This window comes from Theropithecus gelada, chromosome 13 (genome assembly GCF_003255815.1).
Source record: "Theropithecus gelada isolate Dixy chromosome 13, Tgel_1.0, whole genome shotgun sequence".
Taxonomy (NCBI): Eukaryota; Metazoa; Chordata; class Mammalia; order Primates; family Cercopithecidae; genus Theropithecus; species Theropithecus gelada.
In genome coordinates, this window is record NC_037681.1 from 94,246,916 (window position 1) to 94,262,381 (window position 15,466).

At 39.9% G+C, this 15,466-nt stretch overlaps 1 protein-coding gene across 1 annotated transcript in view; it reads left to right on the plus strand.

Annotated features, from left to right (window-relative positions):
- Positions 1-15,466, plus strand: part of ALMS1 (ALMS1, centrosome and basal body associated protein) — a 220,967-nt gene that overhangs the window by 139,020 nt on the left and 66,481 nt on the right. The window contains exon 12 of the mRNA XM_025353758.1: positions 9,137-9,262. Coding sequence (XP_025209543.1) covers positions 9,137-9,262 — 126 coding nt within the window. The remainder of the gene's footprint in view (positions 1-9,136; positions 9,263-15,466) is intronic.

The following is a 15,466-nucleotide window of genomic DNA, read 5'->3' on the forward strand; positions in this document are numbered from 1 at the left end:
CTTTCTTATTTCTAAGGTCTTCCATTTAACAACACTTATAGTCACAAAGGTTGAAAGCAAAAACTTCTTAAAAAGCTTCTTTGTTCCCAAATGCATGCGTTCCATCTGGTGCTCGTTGTAGGCAAGTACCGTCTATGGTTCAGAGCATATCCCATATGCCGTAAGAAAGCATTGTAGACTCAGAAAGTGGTGTTCCCCAGCTTATGCCATAACACTTTTCAGTAAATAGCTCACTCACTTTATTTATTTATATTTTAGGTTTAGCATAATTGTGGTCCATACGGCATGGATAAGGACAGGAAATCCCTTTAGGCATCAACCTTTTGTCTCATTTCCTTCGCTTGGAAGTGAATTCTTCCTTAGAAGCAGGCTACTAACAATATGGAATTCATTGCCAAAATAAGTTATCAGAATGATAGAGTTACCAAAGATGGTGACACAGTTCTAAGTAATATAAAGATTATTGTTTCTGGCCAGGCGTGGTGGCTCACACCTGTAATCCCAGCACTTTGGGAGGCCAAGGAGGGTGGATCACCTGAGGTCAGGAGTTCGAGACCAGCCTAGCTAACATGGTGAAACCTCATCTCTACTGAAAATACAAAAATTAGCCGGGCATGGTGGCGCATGCCTGTAATCCCAGCTACTCGGGAGGCTGAGGCAGGATAGTTGCTTGAACCTGGGAGGCGGAGGGATAGTTGCTTGAACCTGGGAGGCGGAGGTTGCCGTAAGCAGAGATCATGCCAATGCACTCCAGCCTGGGCGACAGAGGGAGACTTCCTCTCCCCCCGCCAAAAAAGAGTATTGTTTCCAGAGAAGGAGAGCTAATTCTACTCCAGGACAATCAGAATCGGTCTAGAGGGATTTGGGTTTTATTAACTAGAGACGAGTGACTAGGAGTCCATCTAGAAATGGTGACAGGATATAAGAGAAAACCGTGGTCTCTAAAAATAAGGATAAATGGAAGGAACTGAAGGTTTTTAGCAGTGAAAAATGGTAGGTGTATTCAAAATTCATAATCATATGAGCAATACAACCCTATGAAAGGCTTAGAAATAACCTAAACAAAAATTTTAAATGACCTAATGCAGGAAACATTAATCCTTTTGTAGAGATAGAAAATAATAATTGACTAAATTAAAAGAAAGGTATGGTTCTAGGATGGAAGGGTGAATATTGTAAAGTTATCATGTATTCCCACATACATTTATACTCTAAAGTAATTCTGCACAAAGTTCTAATGGAACTGTTCTTTTGAACTGCTTGATTTATCTTTACAAATTTATTTTTATTTTTAATTCTTCTGGGTACATAGTAGACATAGATATTTATGAGGTACATGAGCTATTTTGATATAGGCATATAATGTATAATAATCCCATCAAGGTAAATGGGATATCCATCACCTCAAGCATTTATCCATTCTTTGTGTTAACAAACAGTCCAGTTACATTATTTTTGTTATTTTATTTTATTTTATTTTGAGATGGAGTCTTCCTTTGTCGCCCAGGCTGAAGTACAGTGGGATGATCTCAGCTCACTGCAACCTCTGCCTCCTTGGTTCAAGCAATTCTCCTGCCTCAGACTCCTGAGTAGCTGGGATTACAGGTGCCCGCCACCATGCCCTGCTAAATTTTGTATTTTTAGTAGAGACGGGATTTCACCATGTTGGCCAGGCTGGTCTCGAACTCCTGACCTCAAGTGATCTGCCTGCCTTGGCCTCCCAAAGTGCTGGATTATAGATATGAGCCACCACGCCTAGCTGTCTTTTGGTTATTTTAAAATGTACAATGAATTATTGACTGTAGACCCTGTTGTGCTATCAAATACTATGTCTTACTGATTATCTAACTATATTTTTATACCCATTAACAATCCTCACTTCCCCCACACCACTCACTACCCTTCCCAGCCTCTGGTAACCATTTTTCTGTCTATGTTTGTCCATGAATTCAGTTGTTTTAATTTTTAGATCCCACAAATAAGTGAGAACATGTGAAGTTTCCATTTCTGTGCCTGGCTTATTTCACTTTATATATAATGACCTCCAGTTTCATCCATGTTGCTGCAAATGACAGGATCTCATTATTTTTTATGACTGAATAGTATTCCATTGTGTATATGTACTGCCTTTGTGTGTATGTACTACATTGTGTATATGTAATAGGTTAATTTATCCATTAATCTATTGGTGGGCACTTAGGTTGCTTCTAAATTTTGGCTATTGTGGACAGTGCTGCAATAAACATGGGGTGCAGATTTATCTCTTTGACATACTGATTTACTTACTTTGGTTATATACCTAGCAGTGGGATTGCTGGATCATATGTTAGCTTTAATTGTAGTTTTTTGAGGAATCTCCAAACTAACTGTTCTCTACAGTGGTTGTACTAATTTACATTCCCAGCAATAGTGTACGAGAATTCCCTTTTCTCCACATTCTTGCCAACATTTGTTGTATATCTTTTGAATAAAACCATTTTAACTGGGGTGAGATGGTATCTCATTGTAGTTTTGCTTTGCAGTTCTCTGGTGATCACTGATGTTGAGCACCTTTTCATATGCCTGTTTGACGTTTATATGTCTTGTTTTGAGAAATGTTTGTTCAGATCTTTTGCTCATTGTTAAATTGGATTATTAGATTTTTTTCCTATAGAGTTGTTTCAGTTCTTTATACATTATAGCTATTAATCCCTTGTCAGATGGATAGTTTGCAAGTATTTCCTCCTGTTCTGTGGTTTGTCTCTTCACTGTTGTTTCCTTTGCTATGTGGAAGCTTTTTAACTTGATGTGATCCCATTTGTCTGTTTTTGCTTTGGTAACCTCTGCATGTGGGATATAACTCAATAAATCTTTGCTAATCTTTAATGTCCTAGAGAGTTTTCCCAATGTTTTCTTCTAGTAGTTTCATAGCTTGAGGTCTTAGATTTAAGTCTTTAATCCATTTTGATTTGATTTTGTATATGATGAAATATAGAGGTTTAGCTTTATTCTTTTTGTTAAATTTATCTTATAGGATTCTGAGTTCTTTCTCGTGTTATCTTGAATTTCTTTGAGTTTCCTCAAAGCAGATTTTTTTTTTTTTTTTTTTTTGAGATGGACTCTTGCTCTGTTGCCAAGGATGGAGTATAGTGGTGCATTCTCGGCTCACTGCAGCGTCTGCCCCCTGGGTTCAAGCAGTTCTCCTGCCTCACGCTCCCGAGGAGCTGGGACTACAGGGGTGCACCACCACACCCGGCTAATTTTTGTATTTTTAGTAGAGATGGGGTTTCACCATGTTGTCCAGGCTGGTCTCGAACTCCTGACCTCAGGTGATCTGCCTGCCTCGGCCTCCCAAAGTGTTGGAATTACAGGCATGAGCCACTGCACCCAGCCAAAACAGATATTTTGAATTCTTTGTCTGAAAGGTTCCACATCTCTGTTTTTTCAGGATTGGTTTTTAGTGTCATATTTAGTTCATTTGGTGAGGTCATGTTTTCGTAGATGGTCGAGAAGCTTGTGGATGTTTGTTGGTGTCTGAGCATTGAAGAATTAGGTATTTATTGTAGTCTTCACAGTCTGACTTTGTTTATACCCATCCTTCTCGGGAATGATTTCAGGGAATTCAAAGGGAGTTGGGTGTTATGGTCTGAGTTTTTGGTCACTGTAGCCATATCTCCATTAGGGGGCACCTCAAGCCTAGTAACACTGTGGCTCTTGCAGACTTGTAGAGGTACCACTTTGGAGGTTGTATTAGTCCATTTTCAAACTGCTATAAGTATGCTACCTAAGACTGGTTAATTTGTAAAGAAAGGGGGTTTAATTGACTCAGTTCTGCATGGCTGGGGAGGCCTCAGAAAATGTAACAATCACGGCAGAAGGTGAAGGGAGGGCAAGGCACATCTTACATGGTGGCGGGAGAGAGAGAGGAAGCTCGGGGATAACTGCCACATTAAAACCATCAAGATCTCATGAGTGCTCCCTCACTATCACAAGAACAGCATGAGAGAAACTGCTCCCATGATCCAATGACATCCCACCAGGTCCCTCCCTCAACATGTGGGGATTACAATTTGAGATGAGATTTGACTAGGGACACAGAGCCAAACCATATTATTCCACTCCAGCCCCTCCCAAATCTCATGTCCTTTTCACATTTAAAAACCAATCATGCCTTCTCAATAGTCCCCCAGAGTCAACTCATTCCAGCATTAACCCGAAAGTCCAAGTCCAAAGTCTCATCTTAGACAAGGCAGGTAGGTCCCTTCTGCCTGTGAACCTGTAAAATAAAAAACAAGTTAGTTCCTGTAATCCCAGCACTTTGGGAGGCCGAGACGGGTGGATCACGAGGTCAGGAGATCGAGACCATCCTGGCTAACACGGTGAAACCCCGTCTCTACTAAAAAATACAAAAAACTAGCCGGGCGAGGTGGCGGGCACCTGTAGTCCCAGCTACTCGGGAGGCTGAGGCAGGAGAATGGCGTGAACCCGGGAGGTGGAGCTTTCAGTGAGCTGAGATCCGGCCACTGCACTCCAGCCTGGGCGACAGAGCGAGACTCCGTCTCAAAAAAAAAAAAAAAAAAACAAGTTAGTTCCAAGATACAGTGGGGGTACAGGCATTGGATAAATGTTCCCATTCCAAATGGGAGAAGCTGGCTAAAACAAAGGGGTTACAGGCCCCATGCAAGTTTGAAACCTGGCTGGGCAGTCATTAAATCTTAAAGCTCCAAAATTTCCTTCGACTCCATGTCATACATCCAGGGCATGCTGATGCAAGGAGTTGGCTCCCGTGGCCTTGGGCAGCTCCACCCCTGAGGTTTTGCAGGGTACAGCTCCCACAGCTACTGTCATGAGCTGGTGTTTAGTGCCTGCAGCTTTTCTAGGTACACAGTGCAAGCTGTTGGTGGATTCTGAGGTCTAGAGGATGATGGCCCTCTTCTCACAGCTCCACTAGGCTGTACTCAAGTAGAGACTGTTAATGGGGCTCCAACCCATGTTACCAGTCTGCGTTGCCCTAGTAGAGGTTCTCCGTGAGGCCTCTGCCCCTGCAGCAGACTTCTTCCTGGACATCCAGGCATTCATACATCCTCTGAAATCTAGGTGGAGGCTCCCAAAGCTCAACTCTTGTCTTCTATGCACCTGTAGGCCCAACACCACATGAAACTGCCAAAGCTTGGGGCTTGCACCCTCTAAAGCAGTGTCCCGAACTGTTGTCCTTTTAGCCACAGATGGAGCTGGAGCAGCTGGGACACAGGGCACCAAGTCCCAAGGCTGCACAGAGCAGCTGGGCCCTGGGCCTGGCCCACAATACCATTTTTCCCTCCTAGGCCTCCAGGCCTGGGATGGAAGGGACTCCCATTAAGATCTCTGACATGCCCTGGAGACATTTTCCCCATTGTCTTGGCTACTAACATTTGGCTCCTCGTTACTTATGCAAATTTCTGCAGCCAGCTTGAATTCCTTGAATGGGTTTTTCTTTTCTAGTGCATAGTCAGGCTGCAAATTTTCCAAACTTTTATACTCTGCTTCCCTTTTAAACATAAGTTCCAATTTCAAACCCTCTCTTTGTGAAAGTACATAACTGAATGCTTTCAGAATAAGCCAGGTCACCTCTTGAATGCTTTGCTGTTTAGAAATTTCTCCCGCCAGATACCGTAAATCATCTCTTTCAAGTTCAGAGTTCCATAGATCTCCAGGATAGGGGCAAAATGCTGCCAGTCTCTTTGCTAATGCATAGCAAAAGTGACCTTTATGCCATTTCCCAACAAATTTCTCATCTCCATCTGAGACGACCTCAACCTGGACTTCATTGTCCATGTCACTGTCAGCATTTTGGTCAAAGTCATTCAGTAAGCCTCTAGGATGTTCCAGACTTTCCCACATTTTCCTGTCTTCCTCTTAAGCCCTCCAAACTGTTCCAATCTCTGCCTGTTACCCGGTTCCCAAGTTGCTTCCACATATTCAGGTTATCTTCATAGCAGTGCCCCACTTCTTTGTATTCATTTTCACACTGCTTTAAAGATACTACCTGAGACTGGGTAATTTACAAGTAAAAGAGGTTTAATTGACTCACAGTTCCACATGGCTGGGGAGGCCTCAGGAAACTTAACAGTCATGGTGGAAGGTGAAGGGGGAGCAAGACACATCTTACATGGCAGCAGGAGAAAAAACTCAGGGGAAACTGCCACTTTTAAACCATCAACATCTTATGAGAACTCCCTCACTATCATGAGAACAAGGTGGGGGAACCACACCCATAATCTAATCACCTCCCACCTGGTCTCTGCCTCCACATATGGGGATTACAATTTGAGATGAGATTTGGTTGGATACTCAGAGCCAAACCATATCAGAAGTTTTTAATAAGATCCAGAATAATTCTCTGGATTACCAGGTAGAGACTCTTGTTCTCTTCCTTTACTTTCTCCCAAAGGAATGGAGTCTCTGTCTCTGTGCTGAGCTGCTTGGAGCTGGTGTGACACAACCACCCCTGTGGCCACCACCAGTGGGACTGTTCTAGGTCAGACCTGAAGCCAGCAAACACTGGGTCACGCCTGAGGTCTACAGGAACCACTTCCTGGATACTGCCTATGTTTGTTCAAGGCCTTGGGACTCTGCAATCAGCAGGTGGCAAAGCCAGGCAGTCTTGTGTGCTTTCCTTCAGGGTGGCGATTTCCCCCTGGCCCTAGGCAGGTCCAGAATTGCTGTCTGGGAGCCATGACCTGAAGTCAGAAACCTTAGTGCTTTATTCTGCTGTGGCTGAACTGACATCTATGCCACAAGACAAAAAGTTCTTCCCCTTCTTTCCTCTTTTTCCCACAAACAGAGAAGTCACTCCCCGTGGCCACCACTGCCCCAGGCTTGTGGTGAGTACTGGCTGCCTACCACTGATATTCATTCAAGGCCCAAGGGCTCTTTTGTCAGCTTGGGTGAATGCTTCTAGGCCTAGGACTCTCCCCTCAGGGCTATGGGCTCCCTTCTGGCCCAGGGCAGGTCCAGAAATGACATCCACAAGCCAACACCTGGAATCAGGAACTCCTGGAGCCTACTTTGTACTCTACTCCTCTGTGGCTGAGCTGGCACCTAAGCTGCAAAACAAAGTCCTATTTAATCTTCCCTCTCCTTTTCTCAAGCAAAGGGAGTCTCTCCTCATAGCCACCATTGCTGGGAAATTGCTGGGTCACACCTGAGGCCAGCACATCTCTGAGTTTTACCCAGGTGATACTGCCTGGCTACCACTGCTGACTATTCAGGACCCAGGTATTCTTTAGTCAGCAGGCGATGAATCCTACCAGGACTGGGTCCTTCAAGGCAGCAGGTTCCTTTCTGGCCCGGGGTGTGTCTAGAAATGTTGTCCAGGAGCTAGGTCATGGAATGGAGGCCTCAGGACTCTGCCTGGCATCTCTATCATACTGTGGCTGAGCTGGTATCCAGGTTGCAAGACAAAGGCCTGTTTAATCTTCCATCTTCCCAAGTGAAAGGAAGGAGCCTCTCCTGGAGCTGCAAGCTGTGCTGTCTGGGTTTGGGTATGGAGTGGCACAAGTGTTTCCCTTGGCCATTTCGGCTGGTGTCTTACTAGGTTGCATACCCCCAAGTCAGCTGGTTCTGGTTCCAGCACACCACCAAGACTTTCCTGGGAATTGCGTTTCTTATTACTTTAGGCTATGGTATAACTATTTTATCACAGAAACCCTAAATTACAGGTAAGTAGTCTAGAGCTGATAGCTGAGTTGCATGTCTGGTGGCTCTGTCATGCTTCCATCTCTGGAAGTGTGACTTCCATTTCTGGGTCTAGAGTAACTGCTACCGCTATCATGATCTGCAGTATCTAGGAAGTGGGGGGCTTTAATGGGATAACTTTACGGGAATGCCTGGAAGTTGCACACATTCTCGCACTCTTCCCACGGACTGATCAAAGTCACCCACACATTCACACATGGCTGTGAGGGAGATTGGAAGTATATATAGATGTATAGATGTAAGGAGGGAGGGAAATTGGACATGAGGGCATATTTGACAGTTTCTACCAATCATGAAAGAAAAACCATTATATAGAAAAAAAAAAGTCCGTAATAGTAAGATGAGGGCATATTTTTAAAATGAGATTCCTTTTACCCCTATTAGCAATTAATCATTTCTTAATGACTCTACGTGTGCTGTTGGAGGAAGAGTAAATTGTCACAGACATATTAATAAGCAATTTAGCAGTCAGTACTTTTTTAAAAACTTCATGAAGGGTGTAATTTTTCACTTTGTAAAAAGAATTTACCCAGATGGGTGATGGGGAAGAATAAGTATAAACGGGAAAATCTTTATTCACAGAACTCTTTATAATTGAACATTTTAACACAACCTGCATTTTCAACATTAGGCTAAGAGTTGACTATATTTAATCTGTGGTATAACCATACAAATGTGAAGAATAGGAAGTAAAATGAATATTTTTATTTTAAATAGAAAATAGAAAAGCTGAATTTCAAATTATGCATACTATATGCAGACACTTTGTAAACAACAGGAAAAGATGGGTAAGATATACATTAAAATGTTAATAATAATTATCCTTGAGTGGTAGCACCTTGTAATTTTTACTTTTATGTATTTTCTTAATATTGAAAATTCATACTCTTGCAGTGGAAACTATGTTTTGAAGCCCTGTCACACAGATGAGAATTAGACTTACTGTCTGTGACTCTGGAAGCAAAATAAGACCAGTATAAGGGCTTGATTATGACCAGGTTACGGTTCAATGTAAGATAAGATGTTTTTTGGTTAGAGTCATTTATATATGGAATGGATTGCTAAAAAGTCATCTCAATGAAACCTATCCCTACCATCCTACTTAAACTGTTTCCCCTGCATTTAAACCTCAATTTCTCCTGTATTCCTAATTACCCTCAGCATTTCTATATTTTCTCTGTATCACTTATAATTTATTAAAATGCTGGATAATTTACTCATTTAGTATGTTAATTATTTACTGTATATTTTCCTCCTCTAGAATTCTCATTCTTCTTGAAGGCAGAGATACATTTCTCTTTGTTCACTCATAAATTCCAAAAGTCATGAACACTGCCTGAAATATAGAAGGCATTCCATATTTGTTCAGTGAATTAATAAATGTTTTTCGTATTAATTGTTCTGATTTTTACCTCCTTAGGTCAGCCTTTATTATTGCCATATAAGCCTTCTGGTAGTACGAAGATGTATTATGTTCCACAATTAAGACAAATTCCTCCATCTCCGGATTCCAAATCAGATACCACCATTGAAAGCTCCCATTCAGGTATTATGCAGAAATTATTCAAAGTTTTATTATTTGAAATTTTATTTGTGTATTGGCTAGTTGATTCTGTAGTGACAAAAATCCAGTGCTCTTTAATTTTTCAGTGAAATATGGAACTTTTCATACATTGATCTCTGGTTCAGATAGATGAGTTATTTGATCAGATATATTATATACACATAGGCATTTATAAATATTTGATGAAGGAAATTGTATGGATCATTATTTGGGTTAGTGGGCTCTATCTAGGGCAAAGTTTCTAAGCTTTCTTGGTTCACAGCACCCTTAGTGTTTCATTGATTTATTTTCTCCACTTTATGTATAATAAGCAATTATTTTTTTCAAATAGCAGCTAAGGAATTAGGACATAAATACTAATTGTTTTGATCTAACAACTAATTTAACAAATTTGTTATTTATTTTTGGTTTTGGTTTTTGAAAAAAGAATTTGTTCATAAATAACCACGATTACTTACTAATGACATGTGTGTAGCTGTTGGACACTATGCAGCTTCTCAAACCATGAGATGAGGTTGGACCCTCTCTTATTTTCTGCTTTTTATTACAGCAGCTGCCAAAAATCCAGCTTTTGCCAAGGCACAACAGCATTGAAAGGAACATAACACTATCTGATGTTGACACTTTGACCTTGAGCTAGTAGTTTATCACTGTCCTTTCCCTAGAATTTTAAAATATCCTGCAGCATCTCTGTGAATCCACTACAGAGGAGCTGCAGAGTTAGGAAATGAATAGTACCCTGTGGAGGCACTAGGTAAATATTTCTTATAGAAGATTTTAAGTTAAGGGTGCAGAGTTGGTGTGGTGTAGCGTTTTGATTGGTGGGACAGTGTTTTGAGTTGTCCACAGGAGATGACTTGGTTCACTTTAGACAAATTGTTTTTTCCATGATTATCTATAAATATCAATATGTGTGTAGAAATTACAAAGAAAGGAGAAGTTGTTCCTGGTCTTAGGCAAACATTTTTGTTACTTTTATCTGAAAGAGAACCAAACTAGCTTTTGATAGTAACTGCATTAAAGCCTCTGATACAGCCTCGCCTAATTTCTCACAATGATAGCATTGAAAAAAAAAAAGAACCACAAAAATACTCACCAAAAGTTAAGATTAATTGTTAAGTTTATAGCCATAAATGAAATGTTTACTCCTTGCAAGGCTATGGTTTTAAAAACACTGTTAACGGCTACCAGAAAGAAAACAAGTTCACTTAATTAATTGTAGGTAGGAAAATCTTCTATCCCACTTACTTACAGTTCAGAAGACAGGATGTCTGTAAACAGTAGAAACCTGGTCAGATGTGCCAGTACTTTTTTTTTTTTTTTTTTTTTTTTTGAGACGGAGTCTCGCTGTGTCGCCCAGTTCTGAGGCCTCCTGTGTCCTGCTATCCATAGACATCACTAACACTTCCATCTGGTTGGAGAGATTAACTTAAAGATTGAATAGTGTAGGTGATGGGAGAAGAAAATGACTCAGGACTGGCACACCGTATCCTAAGACATACATTTTCTGTAATAAAGTATTGTATGCATCAGTACGACAAAAAGAGATCTAGTTGCCATATACACTTGAGATTGTTTTTTCATGTTCTTCATCTATTCTGAGAGTGAGGAAGTTGGAAATAGAAAACAATCCTTTCTTAGACCAGTAGACCTACACTGGATGAAAGCCTAGGAATTGTTCTAATTCCTGGCCATTTTCTATGAATATGTTGTGCATCTATAGATATGAGAGGAGCCAATTAGAGTTTGGGGCCAGGAGCAAGACATACATCATTGTTAGAAAATATTTGGGCCAAATAATTGTTCTTTAGTTGAGAATAAGTAAATAATAGAACTCATAAGATCCAAACAACAAGGACGACAAAAAACAAGGGCAAAGGAAATAGCCATCCAAAGAAAGAGATAAATGTTTGCAAATAAACCAGTCGTAATGGCAACCCAGGGAGTATTTATTCAAGAAAAATGGCCAAATCCCACTAAGAACAGTAAGCGTTGGCATTTTAACTTGCCCTAGTCCCATTCCCAGTACCTCAGCTCAGTGATAGACTTAAGAAATATAGCTTTCTTTTCCAAGACCAGAGGATGCAAAATGGAGCTGGGCTCTTTTAAAAACTTCTTTCCCAAAGAATTGTTAAAATTTGATGTGTCTAGTGGTTCCATGGAAGATTCCTCTCAAAAGGCTTACCTTTACTTGACCTGACTGGGAGCCATCCAGTGCTAAAGGCCTCTGGTGAAAGGGAGGGAAAGATGTTTATCAAAAACATTTACAGACAAGTATTTTAATATCATAGTGGCTGAGGTGAGGACTAACAGTTGAGGTAAACAGTAAACTGACTGAAAAGCTTAAAAGGCAAACTTGAGGATAAGATGTTGATAGATTCTTTGAAAGGCTCTGACATATTCCTAAGACTCTGCGAGACCCCATACATGCATAGGCCTGTGTATGCTTGGGAAAGACCCAAGGCACTAGGTCTTATCTCTGGCTGACCTTGAGGGTCTGTACAAGAAGAAAAGGGAAGGCTAAGGTAGAGTTGGCAGCTGCCTAGGTTAGTGTTGAAGGTACATCCCAATATATGCATGGAGCCATTTGATAAAGGCTGCGAGATTTATTGGTTCTAGGCATTTAAGGAAATTTCTGTTCAGGCATTAGCTGATCACTAAACTAATTGAGTAGTAACTTCGGTGGCCATATATAACAGAGAATATAAACTTTACAGAATTAGTTTAGAGAAGTTATTAAAACAACATAAAGCAACAACACCAAACCTTGGAATGGAAATAGAATCTGATTTCCAGAGTTGCTGCATTATATTATTTAAATGTCCAGGCCAGGTGCGGTGGATCATGCCTCTAATGCCAGCACTTTGGGAGGCCGAGATGGGAGGATTGCCTGAACCCAGGAGTTTGAGATCAGCCTGGGCAATATAGCAAGACCCTGTCTCTACAAAAAAATAAAAATTAGCCAGGCATGATGGCATATGCTTGTAGTCTCAGCTACTTGGAAGGCTGAGGCATGAGTATCACTTGAACCCTGGAGTTTAAGGCTGCAATGAACTATGATTGCACTACTGCACTCCATTTTGGCCAACAGAGTGAGACCATGTCTCAAAGAACAAAAACAAAAACAAAACACAAAGGCAACAAAAGAAATATATATATGTGAGACTTTATCAAAATTCAGAACTTTTGTATACAAAATCCAGTCAACAGAATGAAAAGGTGACTCACAGGAGAAAATATTTGCAAATCATTTATCTGATGAGGGATTAATATCTAAAATATGTAAAGAACTCTTACAACTCAACAACAATAACCCAAACAATCTGATTGATAAATGGGCACAGAATTTGATGGACATTTCTTCAAGGAAGATGTGCGAATAGCCAATAAGCACATGAAAATCTTCTCTACATCATTAATCATGAGGGAAATGCCAATCAAAACTGTAGTAAGATACCCCTTCACACCCATTGGAATCACTGTTATTTTAAAAAACAAGCAAATAAAGGGAAATTATCAGTGTTGTCAGGGATGTGGAGAAATTGGAACCACTGCTTATTGCTGGTGGAATGTAAAATGGTATAGCCATTATACAAAACATTGTGGCTGTTCCTCAAAAAATTAAACATAGAATTATAGTATGATCCAGTAATTCCACTTTTAAATATATACCCCAACAAAGTGAAAGTAGGATCTTGAAGAGCTATTTGTACACCCATGTTCATAACAGCATTATTCACAATGGCCAAGAGGTGGAAACAACCCAAATGTCTATTGATCTATGAATGGATAACAAAATGTGACATATATGTGTAATGGAGTATTATTCAGCCTTAAAGAGGAATGAAATTCTGATACATGCTACAACATGGATGAACTCTGAAGACATTAGGCCAGTTGAAATAAGCCAGTCTGCTTATATGAGGTACCTAGAAAAGTCAGCTTCATAGAGACACAAAGTGAACTGTGTTTACCAGGGGCTGGGGGTGGGGGAGTGGGAAGTTACTATTTAATGGGTAGAGAGTTTAAGTCTGGGAAGATGAATAAGTTCTGGAGGTAGATGATGGTGATGGTTGCATAACAGTGTGAATGTACTTAATGCCACTGAACTGTACGCTTAAAAATGGTTATTTTTTTGTGGGTTTTTTGTTTGTTTGTTTTTTGTTGTTTTTTTTTTTTTTGAGACAGTCTTGCTTTGTCACCCAGGCTGGAGTATAGTGGCACAGTCTCAGCTCACTGCAGCCTCCGCCTCCCAGATTCAAACAGTTCTCCTGCCTTAGCCTCCTGAGTAGCTGGAATTATAGGCACCCGCCACCACATCCAGCTAATTTTTGTATTTTTAGCAGAGATGGGGTTTCACCATGTTGGCCAGGCTGGTCTCGAACTCCTGACCTCAAGTGATCTTCCTGTCTCAGCCTCCCAAAGTGCTGGGACTACAGGCATGAGCCACTGCATCCGGTCATGGTTACATTTTATGTATATTTTACCACAGTTAAAAAAACTTAAGAAGTTACCAAAAAAACTTAATTGAGTTTTAAAAGTAGATATCTATCTTCCAAATCAGTGTTGAGTACATGAAATTAGCAAAGTAACAAACAAGAAACATAGGGAATTTTAAGATAGCATAAACAATTAAATCAGATGAGTGGAATTCAGTGAGATGTCTTTAGCTATGATAAATAATTTTAGCATACATTGATATTGTCTCATACATGTATTTAACTTAAGCAAGTTCCAATAAATATACTTAACAAAAAAGAAGAGAATTTTAAAAGTACAGGTGTTTTGTGCATGCACTCTACCCTTTATGAACGTATGACTAAGGAAGAATATGTAATGAAAGATGGAAAACTTCATTCTCAAAGTTCATTGTAGTCCTCGTTTGCCTTTTATAGTGTAAGCATCTTACCTTGCTTGTCTGGGTATGATTCTAGAGTTTGAAGAAATGTCTTTTTGGTACAATGTCAGGTACTTCATCAGGTGCTCAGATTCAGGCGCAGCGATAAGTTGCAAGCCTGGAGGCAAAAATGGACTCTGGTGGGTTTCTTGAGCAGGCACGATGTCAGTTTCAACATATGCCTTCCTAAGGGTGATTTTGACCCTCTATGGCAAGGTTTTCACCTCATATGCTGACTTTAAACCCTAAATTCCATTTAAAATATATCTCTACTTTAGTGAAAAAATAGTAATGAGACTGTATATGGTATGATCTTTGTATATGTTCACTTAGTAGGATATATAACCCAGATTTAGTTGGGTTTTCTTTTATTGTTTCCTTCATACTTTCCTGAATTTTCTACAACGATCAGGTTGATTTTTTTTTTTAAATGATAGAAAGCTGTCAGCTCATGTTCATTTGTTTATTCAAACAATAAGTATTAAAGATGTTACTGTGTTCCAGACAGATATACTGTGGTAGGTGTTACAATTTCAGTATTGCTCAAAATAAACTATAATGGAGTTTATGTTCACATTGGATGATAGATATTCGACCATAAATAAGTACATAATTACAAGTGATAAATGCTAAGAAAATAAAGAAGAGTTCCAAGATAAACAAGTAGACCCAGTTTTGTTTTATGAACTTTTGAAGGTCTTTTCCAGGAAGAAACTTTTAAGCTGAACTCTAGAGGATGAGGATGAATTAGGTAGGCAAAGAGTGGAGTGTGAGAATGTTCTGGCGAGAGGGAACAAGATTAGGAAAGCCCATGAAGCAGAAAAGAGCTTGATGCATGTGACAAATGGAAAGAAGGCAGCATGGGTTGAAATTTCAATAAATTTGAAGATCTAATTGGTTTTTGTAGTGATTCATGAATCAGGCAACATCTCATTCTATAATATAGAAAAAGGTGCACTGGGCATGGGAGAGCAGTTGGTTCTGATAACGTAGCCAGACCGGGAACAAGGAAACATAATACAGACAGTTCCCAATTTACAGTGGTTCCACTTAACTATTTTTTGACTTTATGATGGTATGGAAGTGATACACATTTAGTAGAAACCATACTTCAGTATGGCATTTAATAAACTATATGAACTATTTGACACTGTATTATAAAATAGGCTTTGTGTTAGATGATTTTGCCTACATGTAAGCTATTGTAAGTGTTCTGAGTATGTTTAAAGTAGGCTGGGCTAAGCTATGATAGGTTAGGGGCATTAAATACATTTTTGACTAACAATATT